Raw genomic sequence first — 14,265 nt, forward strand, 5'->3', positions numbered from 1 at the left:
ATCCAGAGTGCCAGTGACTTGGTCATTTTCTGAGCACGATGGCGGCTCAGGGTTTGGACCCCCAGAGGGAGCAGGGCCCTGTGCCTCGGCCTCCCTCAAGCAGCCCAGCCCTCCCTCAGCATGGGTGCTGAAGAAATGGAAGCCCACGCTGCCTGTCACGGACTTGTGGTTGGAGTTTTAGCCCACCCCATCTGTGTCGGCCACCCAGTCCCCTGTGGCACGGGTGCATGGAGGCCTAGTGAGGTCAGAAACGGTCCTGCCAAGGGTGGGGGGATTCAGGGTGGGGGAACGGGCAGCTGGCTCCGGGAGGGCTTCTGGTGTGAGTGTGGGGCAGGCCGGCCCACTCCCTCAGCTGGAGTTAGTGCTGTCTGGGGGTCCTAGGCCCACCTTCCTCCCACAGGCCTCTGTACTCGCTCGGCCCTGACTGTTGGTTGGGGCACGGTTCAGGGAAGAAACAGAGGCAGACCCCTGGCATGCAAGCACTCCAGGTCTGGGGTCAGAGTGTGGGCGGGTCCTGAGGGCCCTGCCACCCGGCACTGCTGAGGACAGGTGTGCGTCTGACAGCCTCCTGCCTCCACTGAGCTGGCTTCGGAGGAGCAGCCGGGCCTCCCGGTGCCAACACCTCCCGGCTATTACCTGCCTGTCACCTGGGCGAGTCACCTGGAGCCGCGTCTGTGACATGGAAGGGAATGGTTACAAAAGCCACATCATGTGAGATGTGCAGGTCCAGCCAGGCATCTGGGGCAGACCAGGGCTGCAAATGCACAGGTGGGATCTGTGCCCCATGCCCAGCCTGGCATACAGGCACCATCCCAGAGTGCCCCTGTGGGCTGTTCCCTGACAGCTTTGGAGGTAGGAAGTGGGTGGTGAGGACCCTGGTGAGGACAGGCAAACTCAGCCGTCACCCCCCTGGCCAGGGTACTACACCCACCCCACACCAGGGCTGGGAGCCAGGGATGGGCACAGCTTGGGCAGGCCATCCTGAGCGCCAGGCCTGGTCCACAGGCCGGCTGGAGGGCCGTGGCTTGGACCCTGCCAAGCGGGATGCCGGCTCCTCTCCAGCACCTGCCGCCCGGGGTGGGCGCCCTCGTGGCTCCTCCCCGTCCCCCGTGCGCGACTGTCATTGTTACCATTGCTTGGCTTCTGCCAAAGCAGCCGCAGGACCGCCGGGTGCTTGAACCTTCTCCATGGGGCGTCCTGGCGGTGGTTTGAGCCTGGCGGTCCTCGCCGCCCTCCCCAGCCCCCCAGCCCCGGCTCCCGGCCGTTCCACTGCGCGGCGGCGGGGAGGGCGCGGCGCGAGCTGAGATGGTTCCGCCCGGCGCCGCCCCCGCCGCCCGCCGCGCCGAGCGCTCCCGCAGGATGGCGCGGGCCAAGCTGCCGCGCTCGCCGTCCGAGGGCAAGGCGGGCCCGGGGGGCGCCCCAGCCGGCGCCGCGGCCCCCGAGGAGCCGCACGGGCTCAGTCCGCTACTGCCGGCCCGTGGCGGGGGCTCCGTGGGCAGCGACGTGGGCCAGAGGTAGGGGCGCGCGGGCCTGGGACCCCGCTTGGCAAATCGCGCTTGCATCCTGCTTGAGCTGCGCTGGCTGGGCTGCACCTGCGTTGCCTGCAGCCCGGGGAAGGGGGGAGGCCAGGGTCTCCCCTCGTAAGCCCACCACAGCGCCCTGCTTCCTGCTGTGTCTCCAGCCTTTGGGAGCCTGCGGGACCCCCACTCCCTCTACTTAGCGGCTGAGCACGGCGGGGCTGCAGGTGAGACTGCAGGGGAGGGAGGAAGTGGACCCGGCTCTGTGCCAGGCACTGGGGGCCCCTGCCCAAGCCCCGTCCCACAGGAGCCGCGATCTTGTTGGTGCCAGCCCCACTTTGGGGGAGACAGGGCCGGCATCTGTGTCCCCACCCCAGAGGTGAGTGAGGCTGAAGCCTGCACAGCAGATCGGGGCTGGGACACAGGGCTCAGGCTGCCCGAGGAACCCCGCTGTGGGGTATGCCTGGTCTGGTGTCTGGTGCCTGTGGCAGGTGGGGTGCAGGAGGCTGTCCTCTGGGGATGGTTGGGCAGGTGGAGCAGCGCCTACCCCTCCTCGGCCCTTCTGCAAGCTCAGGGTGGGACGCAGTACCCCCATTTCATGGATGAGGACACCGAGGCCTCATCTGCAGCAGCAAATTCCTAGCCAGCACCTTTCCCGTGCCAGGAGCCATTCTAGATGCTGCGGGGGAAATGAGGATGATTCAGACCTGGCCTGGTGTGGGCACATGTCGTGGGCACGGAACCTGTTCCTTGGAGAGAGAGTTGCAGGCCAGGCTAGGACAGAAGAACCAGGGCCTCCTGGGGTGCTGGTCCTTCTGGGACAAGCATGGGGAGATGGGCAGGGGCCTTCCACGTAGCAGGAGCAGCGAGGGCTGAAGCTCCATCAGGGCTGGGGGGCAGGGCTGGCAGAGCCAGGCCTGGCAGATGGCAGGGCCAAGGGTGCCCAGGAGCCTCTCCCTTGCCCCTCCCACCTGGCCGTGGGCTGTTGGGCCCCTCCCTGCACCCCCATTTCTAGCTCTTCACAGCAGCCCTGGGGGGGCACTGCCCAGCTTAGTCCCATTTGCGGAAGAGGCTGTTGAGGCTAAGGTCAAGAGCCTGGCTATAGCCTCTTGCAGCTAATGGGCAGCCTCCGCCCAAGAGGCGAGCACTGATCAAGGCCCTGGGGACCACAGTCTCCTCCCCCTCCTCTTCCTGGATGCTGGGGTGGGGGGAAGGGGGAGGGCAGTGATCCTGGAAACCTTGCTACTGCCAGCCCTGGAGGGGCAGGCTCTTTGCCCCAGCCCTGTTCCTGCAGGGCCCACAGAGAGCAGGTTCTGCCCAGGCTGCGTCTGAGCCCGCAGTGCAGTACAGCATGGGAGCTGCAGCCCAGGCCCACCTCCTCCAGGAAGCCCTCCAGCATGTTCATCCCAGCCCTTTGGGCTATGCACTGTGCTGATGGTTCCACGTGCGTGGCCTCGCTTATTCCCCCGGCAGACCCTGAGGTGCAGAGTCCTTATAGCCTCCTTTTGCAGAGCAGAGGTAGTGGAGCTGCTGCCCAGCTGAACTGAGCAGCCCCTGGGCCTGGAGCGTTCACACCGCAGGGCTTGTGCTGAGATGAGTAGGTCAGGCTTCTGGGCAGAGGAGGACTTGGTGGGTTTGTTCTTCTGAAGTGTGGATCTCACGGAAAACGCAGGTGAGGCCAGAGCCGAGAGGCAGGTGCGGTCTTGCCCCAGGGAGCTGGGGGTCACAGTGCCCGCAGCTGCCTCATCCTGCAGGCCTGAGCTGCCTTCATGGGCCAGCCAGGGTCCGGGCTCCCTCAGCACTCTCAGCCTCTGCCTGTCCCATTGCTGAGAAGATAGTGAAGCAGAAGAGAGGTCTCCACTGCCCCCCAGGGACTGAGTCACAGGAGGCGTTGGGGGAGGAGGGCCCTTGCTCCTAGTGCCCTTGCCCAGAGCTCCCCTAACACCCTGTGCCCACTCATGGGTGCTGCAGGCCGGCGTCTGTCCCTCCTCCCGCCCAGTCGAGCTCCCCTGGCCCTGAGCTCCAGGCTCTCCTCCTTCGTTCTCACTCCCCTGTGTAAGGCTGGGGAGGGATTGGGAGCTGATAAGACAGCATGGCCTCAGTGGTGGGGTCAGGAGACCACCACTGCAGAGTTTTTGAGTAAAAGTGCCCACTAGGGGGACAGGGCCACTCAGTGAGACCCCACTGGGTCAGGAGGCCCTGGGCCCCCTGTGTCCCCACCACCCCTGGACCTAGGCGGCCTTGCCCCTCCCAGCCTCATGCCTGACTTAAGGCACCAATGCAGTCCCCTCCCCACATCCTCTCCGGGGCCGCTCCCCCCGCCCCATCCTACTCCTCTGCTGGCCCAAAATCCTGAGGCCCCCACACAGCCTGAGGTCCAGTGTGGTCCAGTTCTCCTGCCACTGTGCCCCGCACCCCAGTGTCTGTGGCAGCCGCAGGCCTGTCAGAGTCCAGCTGTGGCACGCAGAGCCCCGGCCCCACCCCAAGCCCCTCGTCGTGGTGTTCTTTGGCTCAGGAGATAGTCCCGAGCCCCCCGACCCCGGACAGCCTTGCTGGGACCTCCCTCCCCCTGCAGATCCAGACCTTCATGGTTGCCCCCTCTCCTCTCCAAGAACCTGGCTGCTCCTCTGTGTCCCCCTCACCCCGGGCACACGCCCGGCACCCTGCCCTCTTCATGGTGTTCACACCAGCTCAGCACACCCCTTACCCTGGGCCTGAATCCCCCCTTGGAGCTCGTCCCAGATGGCCTCTCGCTTAGGAGGGCCCCTCCTGAGTACGGCCCCGTCACCCCTGAGGTGCCCCCGCCCTCTTCTGGCTTTGCCCCCGTCCGGGCTGCGCACCTTTCCACACAGGGCTCTGTGCTGTTTCTTCCCCACCCTAGAACGCACCTGTTTGGGCGGCTGGTTTATCCTTGACCCGGGAGCATGCACAGGGAGTGGCCAGCCACAGGGGTGGGGCTGTGTTCCCAGGGCCTCGGGGGACACCCGGCCCTGTCTTTCAGGGGTGAGTTTGCTGGGTCCATACCTCATTTATTTTCTCACAGTCCTGGAGGCTGGAAGTCTGAGCTCAAGGTGTGGGCAGGCCTGGTTCTTCCTGAGGCCCCTCTCCTTGGGTGGTAGACACCGTCTTCTCCCTGTGTGCTCTCCTGGCCGTCCCTCTGTGTGTGTCTGTGTCCTCATCTCCTCTTCTTATAAGGACACCAGTTTTGTGGGATTAGGCCCCACCCTCACGGCCTCACCTTAATGAATTCTTTAAAAACCTTGTCTCCAAACACAGCCGCACGCTGAGATACTGGGGGTTAGGACTTCAGCATGGTAGCCTGGGGGGACAAAACTCCGCCCGAGATAAGGGGGTGCCCTTGTTGCATGTGGGACCCTGCTGGGACCTCGCAGCTCTCAGGATGGCTGTGCTCTGGGCATTCCCTAGGTTTAGAACACAGAGGCTCCCGAACTCCCCAAGCAGGGAACCCCCTCTTCCCTGAAGCATCTTATGGGACTTGGGGTTGTGGGGTGCAGAGGGACACCCCACTCCTCCCCCAGTCAGCCCAGAGGGCCTCCTAGAGAGCCCAGAGGGTCCCTCCCTCTCGAGGCTGGCAGCTGAGACTGCTCCTTATAGGCACAAGTCAAGTGGGGACGGCCCCTCCTTACCTGGGCTCCTTCCCAACCTCAGCCCCGGGCTCTGCAGGACACAGCAGGGAAGGCAGGGCTAAGCCCAGACCCTTCCACTGACCACTGCTACCCTAAAAGCAGGGCTGAGACCCTCTCCGGGGAGAGAGGTGACAGCTTCGGGTGCAGGTTCTGTTCGTGTGTTGACAGCGAGCCTGGCCATGGGAAGAGGGTGGGCCCAGGGATGAGGCCCTCACCACCTGGTCCCAGCAGCATTAGGGCTGGCAGAGGCGTAAGTGACACCCAGGCCACCAACCGCTGGGACAGGCGAGCGTCAGGGTCCCGCTGGAGCGCCGTGGGTTTGGATGCTGCGGATAGAGGCCCAGCTTCCTCAGCTCCCCTCCCCCCAACCCCTCACCCTGCGGTTCACCTGGCAGGGTTTGTGCATCCGACAGACCTTGTCTGCACAGGGCTCCAGTCCTCAGCCGGGTTCTGCACAGGCCAGCAAAGCCCCAGGTCCCTTTGCCCATAGGCTGCTCCCCTTGGGAGCCCCTGGGTGGATCCTCTACACATGTGCTTGGTGGCCCCTCCCGAAATCAGCAGGGACGGCTGTCCTGGGCCTCAGGCTATGGGACGTCTGACAGGCGGTGGTTTCCTCAACACTCAGACAACAGGGCCTTGGGCAGAGTAGACGGGAGGCCCCACGCACAGCTCAGTAGACACTTAGCTAGGGCTCTATCGGGAGATGCGGAGGGACGCGGCCAGGGAGCACTTGGGAGAGAGGACACAGTGGCCCCCAGCAGGGAGAAGCCCAGCCAGGGCCTGGCCACGCTGGACCTGACCCCACAGGCCAGGCAAACCCACAGCCATGGGCCGAGGCACTGCCAGGCTCCTGCCAGCCTCTGACACAGCTGTTGCCCTGGCTCAGAGCTTTGGGCAGCACCGGGGTCCAGTGAGAGGAAACCTGAGCTGGAAAAACACACAGAATCTGCCAGAAGCTCTGAGCAAACCTGAAGATCAGACCCTTTAAGCCTGGGGTTCCGCCTGCTCCGTGTGGAGCGTGCTGACCCGGCCACCATGCCCCGCCGGGACCTCGACCCTCCCAGGGGCGTGTCCAGCTTCTGCCACCCCAGAGACCAGGAGCTGCTAGCGCCAGGGGCACCAGGAGGGTGCCTGCCCACCCAGCGGGCCTGGCATAGGCGGGTGAGCGTGTGCCTGTGACCCCAGGCCGGCTCCCTCCGTTCTACCTATGTGGCCTCAGAAGACAGTGGTCCTCTCTGAACTTTTGTTTTCTTTTCTGAAAAATGATTGTTCGGAGGATTAAAAGAGAGAGGTCCCTCTGAAGTCCTTTAAGGAGGAGCTGGTCCAGGACAGGCACATAGTGAAGGCAAAGACCCTCAGCACTCCCACCCTGCCCAGCCCCCCACCAGGCCGGTCCTCCAGAGCCCTCAGCTCCCACCGGCCTCTGCCTCTAAGCTTCACATCCAGTGCAGGTTGCAACCACCTTGGTGTCAGCCGCCTGCTGGCCAGTCTGGGACAACTGGGGCCAGGTTGCCTGGGGCCAGGCTGAAGGGGTAGCAGGCGTGTGGTTGCTGGCCTAGTGAAGTGGGGTGTGTCCAGTCCCCTGAGAGGCATAAGCTGTGAGCCCTGGCTTGTCCTATCTCAGGAAGCCTTGGGGCAGGGCTGGCGGGTGCCTCACCCACTGGCCTGTGTGTAGGGCGGGGGAGTGGAGACAAGGGACAGCCTCGCAGACCTCGGCATGAAGTGGAGCTCACCGCGCTCGCTCCTGGATGCTGGGGACCCCACATGGGGCCTGGGCAGGCTTCGTGCTGAGCAGGGCCAGGGCGAGTGCCCAAAGCATCGTCACCTGCTTGTGTGGCTGAAGGGTGGCCCTATCCTTGCGTGCGGTTGTCACCCCCTATCTGGCCCAGGCACAGGAGGGTGCATGCGCGGGGATCTCCCAGCGGGCTGTGCTACTTTCTCGAGCCCTGAGGGGGCCAGGCTTGGCTCAGTGCCCCCACATGGCTCTGCGCGTGGGCTGCCTCCTACAGGCACCTCTCCCGTGCCCGGGGGCACTGAAGGTCCAGGCCCCCCAGAGCCTCCCTGTGTGTCTGTGCCCCACCTGGTCCCAGAGCCCAGGCTTTCCATCTGTCTGTCTGCCGCCTTCATCCGTCCGTCTGTCTGTCTGCTGCCTTCTCCATCTGTCCCTCTGTCTGCCGCCTTCCGGTTGATGCCCCTCTGGTTGTGTCCCCAGGCTTCCTGTAGAAGATTTCAGCCTGGACTCCTCCCTGTCTCAGTAAGTGTTTTCATGGGAGGGACTGTCTTGGTGGCAGACAAGGGCTCTTAGAGGCATGAGAGCCCTTGTATCTGGGACCCCTCAACCCAGCATCCCCTGCAGCTGGGCCAGGGCCACCAGCACCTCCCAGCACCTCAGGAGCTGGGATGCACTCTCAGAGGCTGCGCCACTCCCCACTGAGCCGCTGGGGCTCTGCCGTTGGTGTTTCCTGACTTCGGCTAAGATGTAGGTCAAAGGGAAGAGGCTTTGAGGCCAGGGCAGCCAGAGCCCCTCAGAGCAGCCAGGCCCTGTGCACTCCTGGGAAGCCCCCCGCTGCCATCCACCTTCAGCACAGTCTCCAGGAGGGGCCCCAGGCTTACTGTTCCGTGCATAGCACCAGCAGCAGAAACCACCGAGCACTCAGCACTCACGGCTGCTGAGCATCCAGGGGCCACCCGTCGCCTCTGGTGGGGCCTATTATTGTCCCGAAAGAGTCCTGGAGGCTGGGAGGCCAGTGGCCACCCCCTGGGCCTCCATCTTCCCAGCCCAGGGCCCATGGTGCAGGGGGTGATGGGTGTGAGACAGAAGGCGTGCCCACCACCCAGGGCCCTCCTGGCGCCGCCCCAGGCTCCGAGGAGTCAGGTCTCAGACCTGTGGGGGAAACGGATGCGTCTGCGGCCACCCAAGGGGCCGAGGCTATAGTGTGTGCCCTGTGGCACTGTCTGGACACAGCAGATGTTCCTGGACCCTTGGAGGCCCAGCTGGACTCACCCTTCATCCCTGAGTCAGCCTCACCTGGGCCCCTGGCCAAGCCATGGGGGGCCCCAGAGGCCCAAGGGTGTCAAAACAGGGATCCCAGGGGGACGGAGCCATGTGTCTGCCCTTTCTGGGCCCTTGGGCGTGTCAGATGCTCTGTCCAGGCTCAGAATAGCTGGCCCCAGGGTTGGCAGTGGGCCTGAAGCCTGCCCTTTCTTCCTGCCTGCCTGGTGCTGGGGGCAGAGGCCTGCGTGGAGCTCCCAGGCACCTGCCTAAGAGCCAGCCGGCACCCAGCCACTGACAGAGAGAGGCAGCTCGGACCTCGGCCCCATGTGAGTGCAGGGCTATGGTGGGCCCCGAGGCGTGTGCCTGGCAGCCTGGAGCTAGTGTGGAGCTTCCCGGCATGGCCATCTGTGCAGGGCTACCTGCCAAGAATCCCTGGAAGGCCAGTCCCCCAGCCTGCAGCTGGCCTGCCGGTCAGCAGGGAGAAGCATTGCCACCCGGCCTCTGCCGACCGCATTTGTCACAGGGCAGCCGGCACTTGCCTCAGAGGGTCCTGCTTTGCTGTGGGGGTGGGCACTGTGAGAGCCCCTTTGTAGCACAAGGGCCTCCTCAGGCAGAGCAGTGCTGTGAGCCCCCGGGCACAGGCAGGCAGTGGGCATGGGTGCACACGGGGCCCAGGCCTGGCTCAACACCAGCCATGCCGGACTGGGGCGGAGCCACCACCTGGGGACAGACTCCCCTGTTGCCCCTATGGGGAGCCCTAAGGACCCAGGCCTGGCACTGCCTCTGACCTGCTAAGTGATTGGGGCAAGTGCGGGCCTCGGGGAGCCTCGGGGGCTGCAGCGGGCCTCAGCTGACCGGGAGCTGCCCTGTCCTCACGGTGCCAGGGACAGGCTATTTGCCACAGGCCAGTGCTGCTGACGGCTCTCCTAGGGCCAGGGCCAGGGTTTGGCCTGTGGATTCCTCAGGGACCATGGCCTCACCCCAGGGAGTCCACAAGGGACTGTCTGAGGCTCACTGTTGCGTCCGGGACACCCTGGCCAGGCCTGCCTGCGCGTGCCCGTGAGTCCCACCGGCCGTGTGCCTTGTTGCTGGGCTGTAGGCTGTGGGCAGTGGTGGTCCCTGGTGTGCCCCATCCTCCCCGCCAGCCGAAATGCAGACTGGCAGAGGTCAGACGGGCGCAGCCCCCTGTGGTGCGTGTGTGGCTGCGCCCCTGAGCCCGCCTCCCAGGGTGGGGGTTGGGACCTGCGGCCGGGGGTCCAGCAGTGCCAGGTGTGGACTCTGCTTGGGAACGGCGATGTTCCCACACAGATGCTGCCGTGAGCGCTCGCATGCTATCTGCCTGGTGAACAAATGAGTGAACTGATGAGTGGATGAGAATGGACACAGGAAGTAGATTATTGTACCCTGTGCTTGCCCATTGGCCTGGGAGCCCACGTTCGCAGGCAGGTTCTTCCCAGCCCTGGGAGCGGCTCCCCATGGGAGTTCTCAGTCGTCTCCCACCTCTCGAGGCGCTCCACTGAGCCCACGCCCGGCTCCCAGGAGCAACTTGCCATGAGCGGGTCCCTGCTTTCCCACAGGCCAGGCCCTGACAGGAAGCAGAGAGTGTGGCTCCAGCCGGGGTCCCACCTCTGCCCGTGGTCCACCCTTGTGGCTTCATAGCCTGGGAACCACAGTGAGTCGAAGGCCTGCACTGTCTCTTCCGGTCGACGTGGGTCCTGATGGTTTGAGCAGACGGGCGCTGGCCCCTAGATGAGCACCGGGGCACTCCGGTGCCTGGAGCCTCCGAGCAAGGGCGTCGTCCCAGGAGAAGCCTGGGACACAGAGGCCATTGTTTCTCTCTCACCACAGGCGGAGCTCCTCCACCTGTCCGCTGTCCTCGGGACGCCCCAGGAGTTGGTGCCTGTCCTGGTTCCCCTTCCCCAGGGAGGCCCAGGCGCTGGCAGGTGGAGGGGAACGGCCGGGCAGAGGAGCGGCCGAGCAGAGGAGCGGCAGGGCCTGTGTAGCCTCAGAGGGCTCACTGGGTCTCAGCCCTGGGCCTCTGGCTGCCAGGCCAGGAGTATGCTATGACTCTGAGGAACTAGCAGAACCCTCCAGGCTACCAGTGTCCATGAACCTCTGGCGCAGCAGGGAAGCTTGGGCCACTCTGGCTGGAACCACCAGGCGGGTCTACACCAGCCGGGTCGGCCTGGAGCTGACCCCAGCCAGGCCTCTGCAGCCACAGGCTCCCTCCCCAGGTGCCGCTGGGTGATTCGTTAAGACAGATCACACCAGTCACCCGAAATACACTTCAGGGGAAAATGGATGGTTTTTATCTCCTTTTTGTGGTGGTGCTAGGAGAAGTGGGCGGCCACAGTTCATTAAAAATTAAAAGCAGAGGAGGCTTCATTAATTTCTCTGGCATTGCAGGCTCCGGTTTCTCAGGGAACAGGCCTGCCAGGCCCCAGCGTTTCTCTGGGTCCACGTGGAGGGTGCCTTCCGTGCGAGTGGGCACTCCCCGCTGAGCTCCGTGGGGGGCTGCCCAGATTGGGGCCCACGGCCCCTGGGTGAGGGGACCAGGGTCTGGCTGGGCTGTCTCCCTAAAGAGCTCAGTGCTCTGTTTCTGGGGTGCCAGGAGGAGACCCAGGGGCCTCAAAGAGAAGCTGTTGGGGGCATGACTAGTCCCAGCTCAGCAGTCCTCAACCCCACTGTATCTGGGGAGGAACTTGGCTGTCCAGAAACCAGTGAGGCCCTGGCAATGGGCAGGGTTGCATTTCTGTTTCCTGGCTGTGCAGGCCAACAGGAGCCCAGTGGGACGCACTGGCTTCGTGGTCTTGGCAGGCAGTTGCAGAGGCCCAAGGCCCAGAGTCCCAGCTGCCCCAGGTCCATGGGGAGGTAAAGGGAGGAGCAGGAGCTCCTGGGAGGCCCATGACCACTGGAGGGCTGGGGGTGTGGCCAGAGCTGGCTGGAGAGATGGAGCTGACTGGGTGTTGCCTTGAAGCAGAGTGTGGGACGATGGTCAGGGTGGAGCTGGGCACCCCCGCCTAGGAGGAGTGGTCAGGCAGGAGCCCCAGGCCTGGAGGGAGGTCAGGGGGAGAAACATTCTGAGGGCAGAGCTGCGGGACCTGCTGATGGCTCTGATCTAGGGGAGAGGAGGGTACAGGAGCCTGAGGGCGGTGGGGGGTAGCTGGCCTGGTGCCATCAGGAATGGAGAATTCTGCCTGGGTGGGGCGGGGGGTGGATGCCAGAGGGTAGAGTGGGACTGGACAGCTGCCAGCAGAGCCAGTTGGGAAGTCACCCCTGCGTGGTACTTAATTCCTGGGCTGGGTGGGGGAGAGGTACCTGTGGCCAGCCCTGGGGTCCCCCAAGGAGAACGGAGCGGAGAGGAGAAAACCAGAGTTCTGGGAGGCTGTGCTGAGAGGCCCGGGGAGGAGGGGAGATTCTGGGGCCTGATCACCATGAAGGGCATGGTGAGGCTCCCTGCCGGACAGGAGAGGGTAGGAGGCAGTAGGGGCAAGTGAGGTGGGCAGATCCCCCGCATTGAGGCTTTTGCCGTGGAGGGCAGGACAGTGGTGGGGAGGCGGGCAGGGTGGGTTCCTAAGCTCCATGCTTTTAGGACCCGGTGGTCCCTGGGTACCCCTGGCAGTGAGGGGAGGAGGGCCTTAGGAAACCCTGGGCTCAGCCCCCAGGGGCAGCTCCCCCCTCAGCTCTGCCTCCCCACTGACATGGCCAGACCAGGCCCAGCACAGCCTGGACCTCCAGCGTCGTGTCTGAGCCTCTCATTCAGAGAGAAAGACAGTGGACAAGCCCCTCAAAGAGACCCTCATGCAGCGAGGGCCCTCCCCAGCCAGAGCTCCAGGCACACAGATGAGAGGCGTGGGGCAGGAGGAGGGACTGGGGGACCGAGCAGAGCTGTCTGCGTTGAGGGGTTCCAGGGTGAGAGGCGTGGGGCAGGAGGAGGGGCTGGGGGACTGAGCAGAGCTGTCTGCGCTGAGGCGTTCCAGGGCATGATGGGGCACTCTGGGGGCAGACTGACCCCCGATTAGCACCGGGTTCAGACCCCACTGGTCTGTGGGAGGCTTGTCCCACTGCCTGGCTCCAGAAGCCCCAAGTGTGCCAGGTGGGGTGACCAACCTGCCCCAGGACTTGGCCTGAGTCTCTTTTTCAGCATGGGACAAGGGCACCCAGAGCCACACTCCTCTTCCCAGGCCCTGGCCCTTCTTTATTTAATTTATTTATTTATTATTCATTTTTGAGACAGGGCCTCGCTCTGTCACCTAGGCTAGGGTGCAGTGGCGTGTTGATGGCTCACTTTAGCCTCAAACTCCTAAGTTCAAACGATTCTCCTACCTCAACCTCCCGAGAAGCTGGGACTACAGGCACGTGCCACCATGCCTGGCTACTTTTTATAGAGACAGGGGGTCTTGCTATGTTGCCTAGGCTGGTCTCAAACTCCTGGCCTCAAGCGATCCTCTCACCTCTGCCTCCCAAGGTCCTGGGATTACAGGCATCTGCGACCGGCCTCTGGCCCCTTCTTGAGCTCTGTAACCAGCAGAGGCCACTGTGGCCACTGGGGCAGATCAAGGCAGGTGCTGGGACTCCACCAAGGCCCCTCCTGCCCACCCCACAGCAGCCCCACCACGAAGGCTGCTGCACACACCTGGTCCACATCACTTACCCTGAGTGTTGTGAGCTTTGGGAAACACCGAATATTTTAATCACTTTTGGAGATGTTGGGGTCACCAGCCCCGGGCCAGGCAGTGACATCAAATTCTCAGATTCGATTGATGGGAGCCAGTGCCTGCTCGGAGGGGAGGTGAGGCTCACAGCCCGCCCACTGAGTGTCACAGCCTGCTGCCCTGGTGGACGGTCACAAGGAAGGGGTTGAGGCAGGAACAGGGGTTGGGCTGGTGCGTACCTCCCCCCACCTCTGGACAGCTGCCCTGGGACCTCTGCTTGAACGCTGCCTCCTCCACGCAGCCCTCCAGGATTCTTCCAGGCAGCACAAGTCTTCCTCTGGGCTCCCCTGTCTGTCTGCCCTACTGTGTTGTGGCCCTCGCACTGCACTGGGCAGGGGGCCCATGCTGAGGAGCTCACCTGGACTGCGTGTTCTGCCCCCATACCATCCCTGAGGGAGGCAGGGCACCTCTCTTTGACCTCAGGGAGCAAGGCCAGGCACCAGAGGCAGCCTCCGAGGGCTAAGACAGCCGAGTGATAGGAGTAGACATCATGGAGGTCACAGTGGCCATAGCTGGGAGCAGTCGAGGGTCCCATGGAGGATAGCCCAGCACCCCAGGGCACAGGCCGTTTAGTGGGACACGTGCTCCGCCTTCCCAGAGATGGCCGCGCCTGCTGCAGGAACCCTGGCTCCGGGTCTCACTCCTGTCTGTCCTGCAGGTTGGCAGCATTGGAGTTTTCATCTCAGGGGAACATTAAACCCTGGCCCAGCCTGGCCTGCATCCCGGCACAGCCGGGCACAGACGGCCCTGTGTCCAAGGCTGGAGCAGTGGGGGCAGCAGCCATCCACACCCAGGCTCCATCCTACTCTTGGTGGCCAGCCTGGGTCATGGAGGTGGTGGCCACAGTAGGTGAACCACACAATCTCCCCACTCCACCTCACCCCACCTGCCACCCTCGGCGACTGGCACACTGTAGTCTCTCCTCAGGACCTGGTGGCCAGCGGGCTGGGTGACAGGCCCCATGAGCATGGGGGTTGAGGGGTGTCTGGGAACTGGTGGCTGGAGCAATAAATGAGCCTGAGGGAAGGGGAGCAGCCCTGGCTGGAGAGGGCCCACGGCTGGCCTGCGGGCTGGGTGCAGGGATGACCACTTCCCACCAGCCCATCTTCCCCGACAGCCCTTGAGGCTGCAGTGCTTCATAGCCGTGGAGCACAGCCACCAGCGGCCTCCAGACAGAGCAGCGGACCATCAGCTGTGGACGTCCTGTCTGACGCAGGTCCTCCGGTGTGCTCTCAGCACTTGCGGTGTCCTGAGCACCATGCCCAGGGCCATATGGGCAACTTTACCTCCTGGCAGCTGCCCTGCACCCACGGAGGCTTGGGCGAGGGTGTGTGGAGTGGGTGCCGCACCTTGAGCCCCAACAGGGCAGCCTGGAGGGCCCAGATTCACAG

At 64.2% G+C, this 14,265-nt stretch overlaps 1 protein-coding gene across 1 annotated transcript in view; it reads left to right on the top strand.

Moving 5' to 3' along the window:
* Positions 1-1,359: 1,359 nt before the first annotated feature.
* KCNT1 (potassium sodium-activated channel subfamily T member 1) overlaps positions 1,360-14,265 on the top strand; it is a 56,341-nt gene continuing 43,435 nt past the window's right edge. Inside the window, 1 exon segment of the mRNA XM_021927058.2 lies at positions 1,360-1,514. Within this exon segment, the coding sequence (XP_021782750.2) occupies positions 1,360-1,514 (155 nt within the window).

This window comes from Papio anubis, chromosome 13, assembly GCF_008728515.1.
Source record: "Papio anubis isolate 15944 chromosome 13, Panubis1.0, whole genome shotgun sequence".
NCBI classification, from domain to species: domain Eukaryota; kingdom Metazoa; phylum Chordata; class Mammalia; order Primates; family Cercopithecidae; genus Papio; species Papio anubis.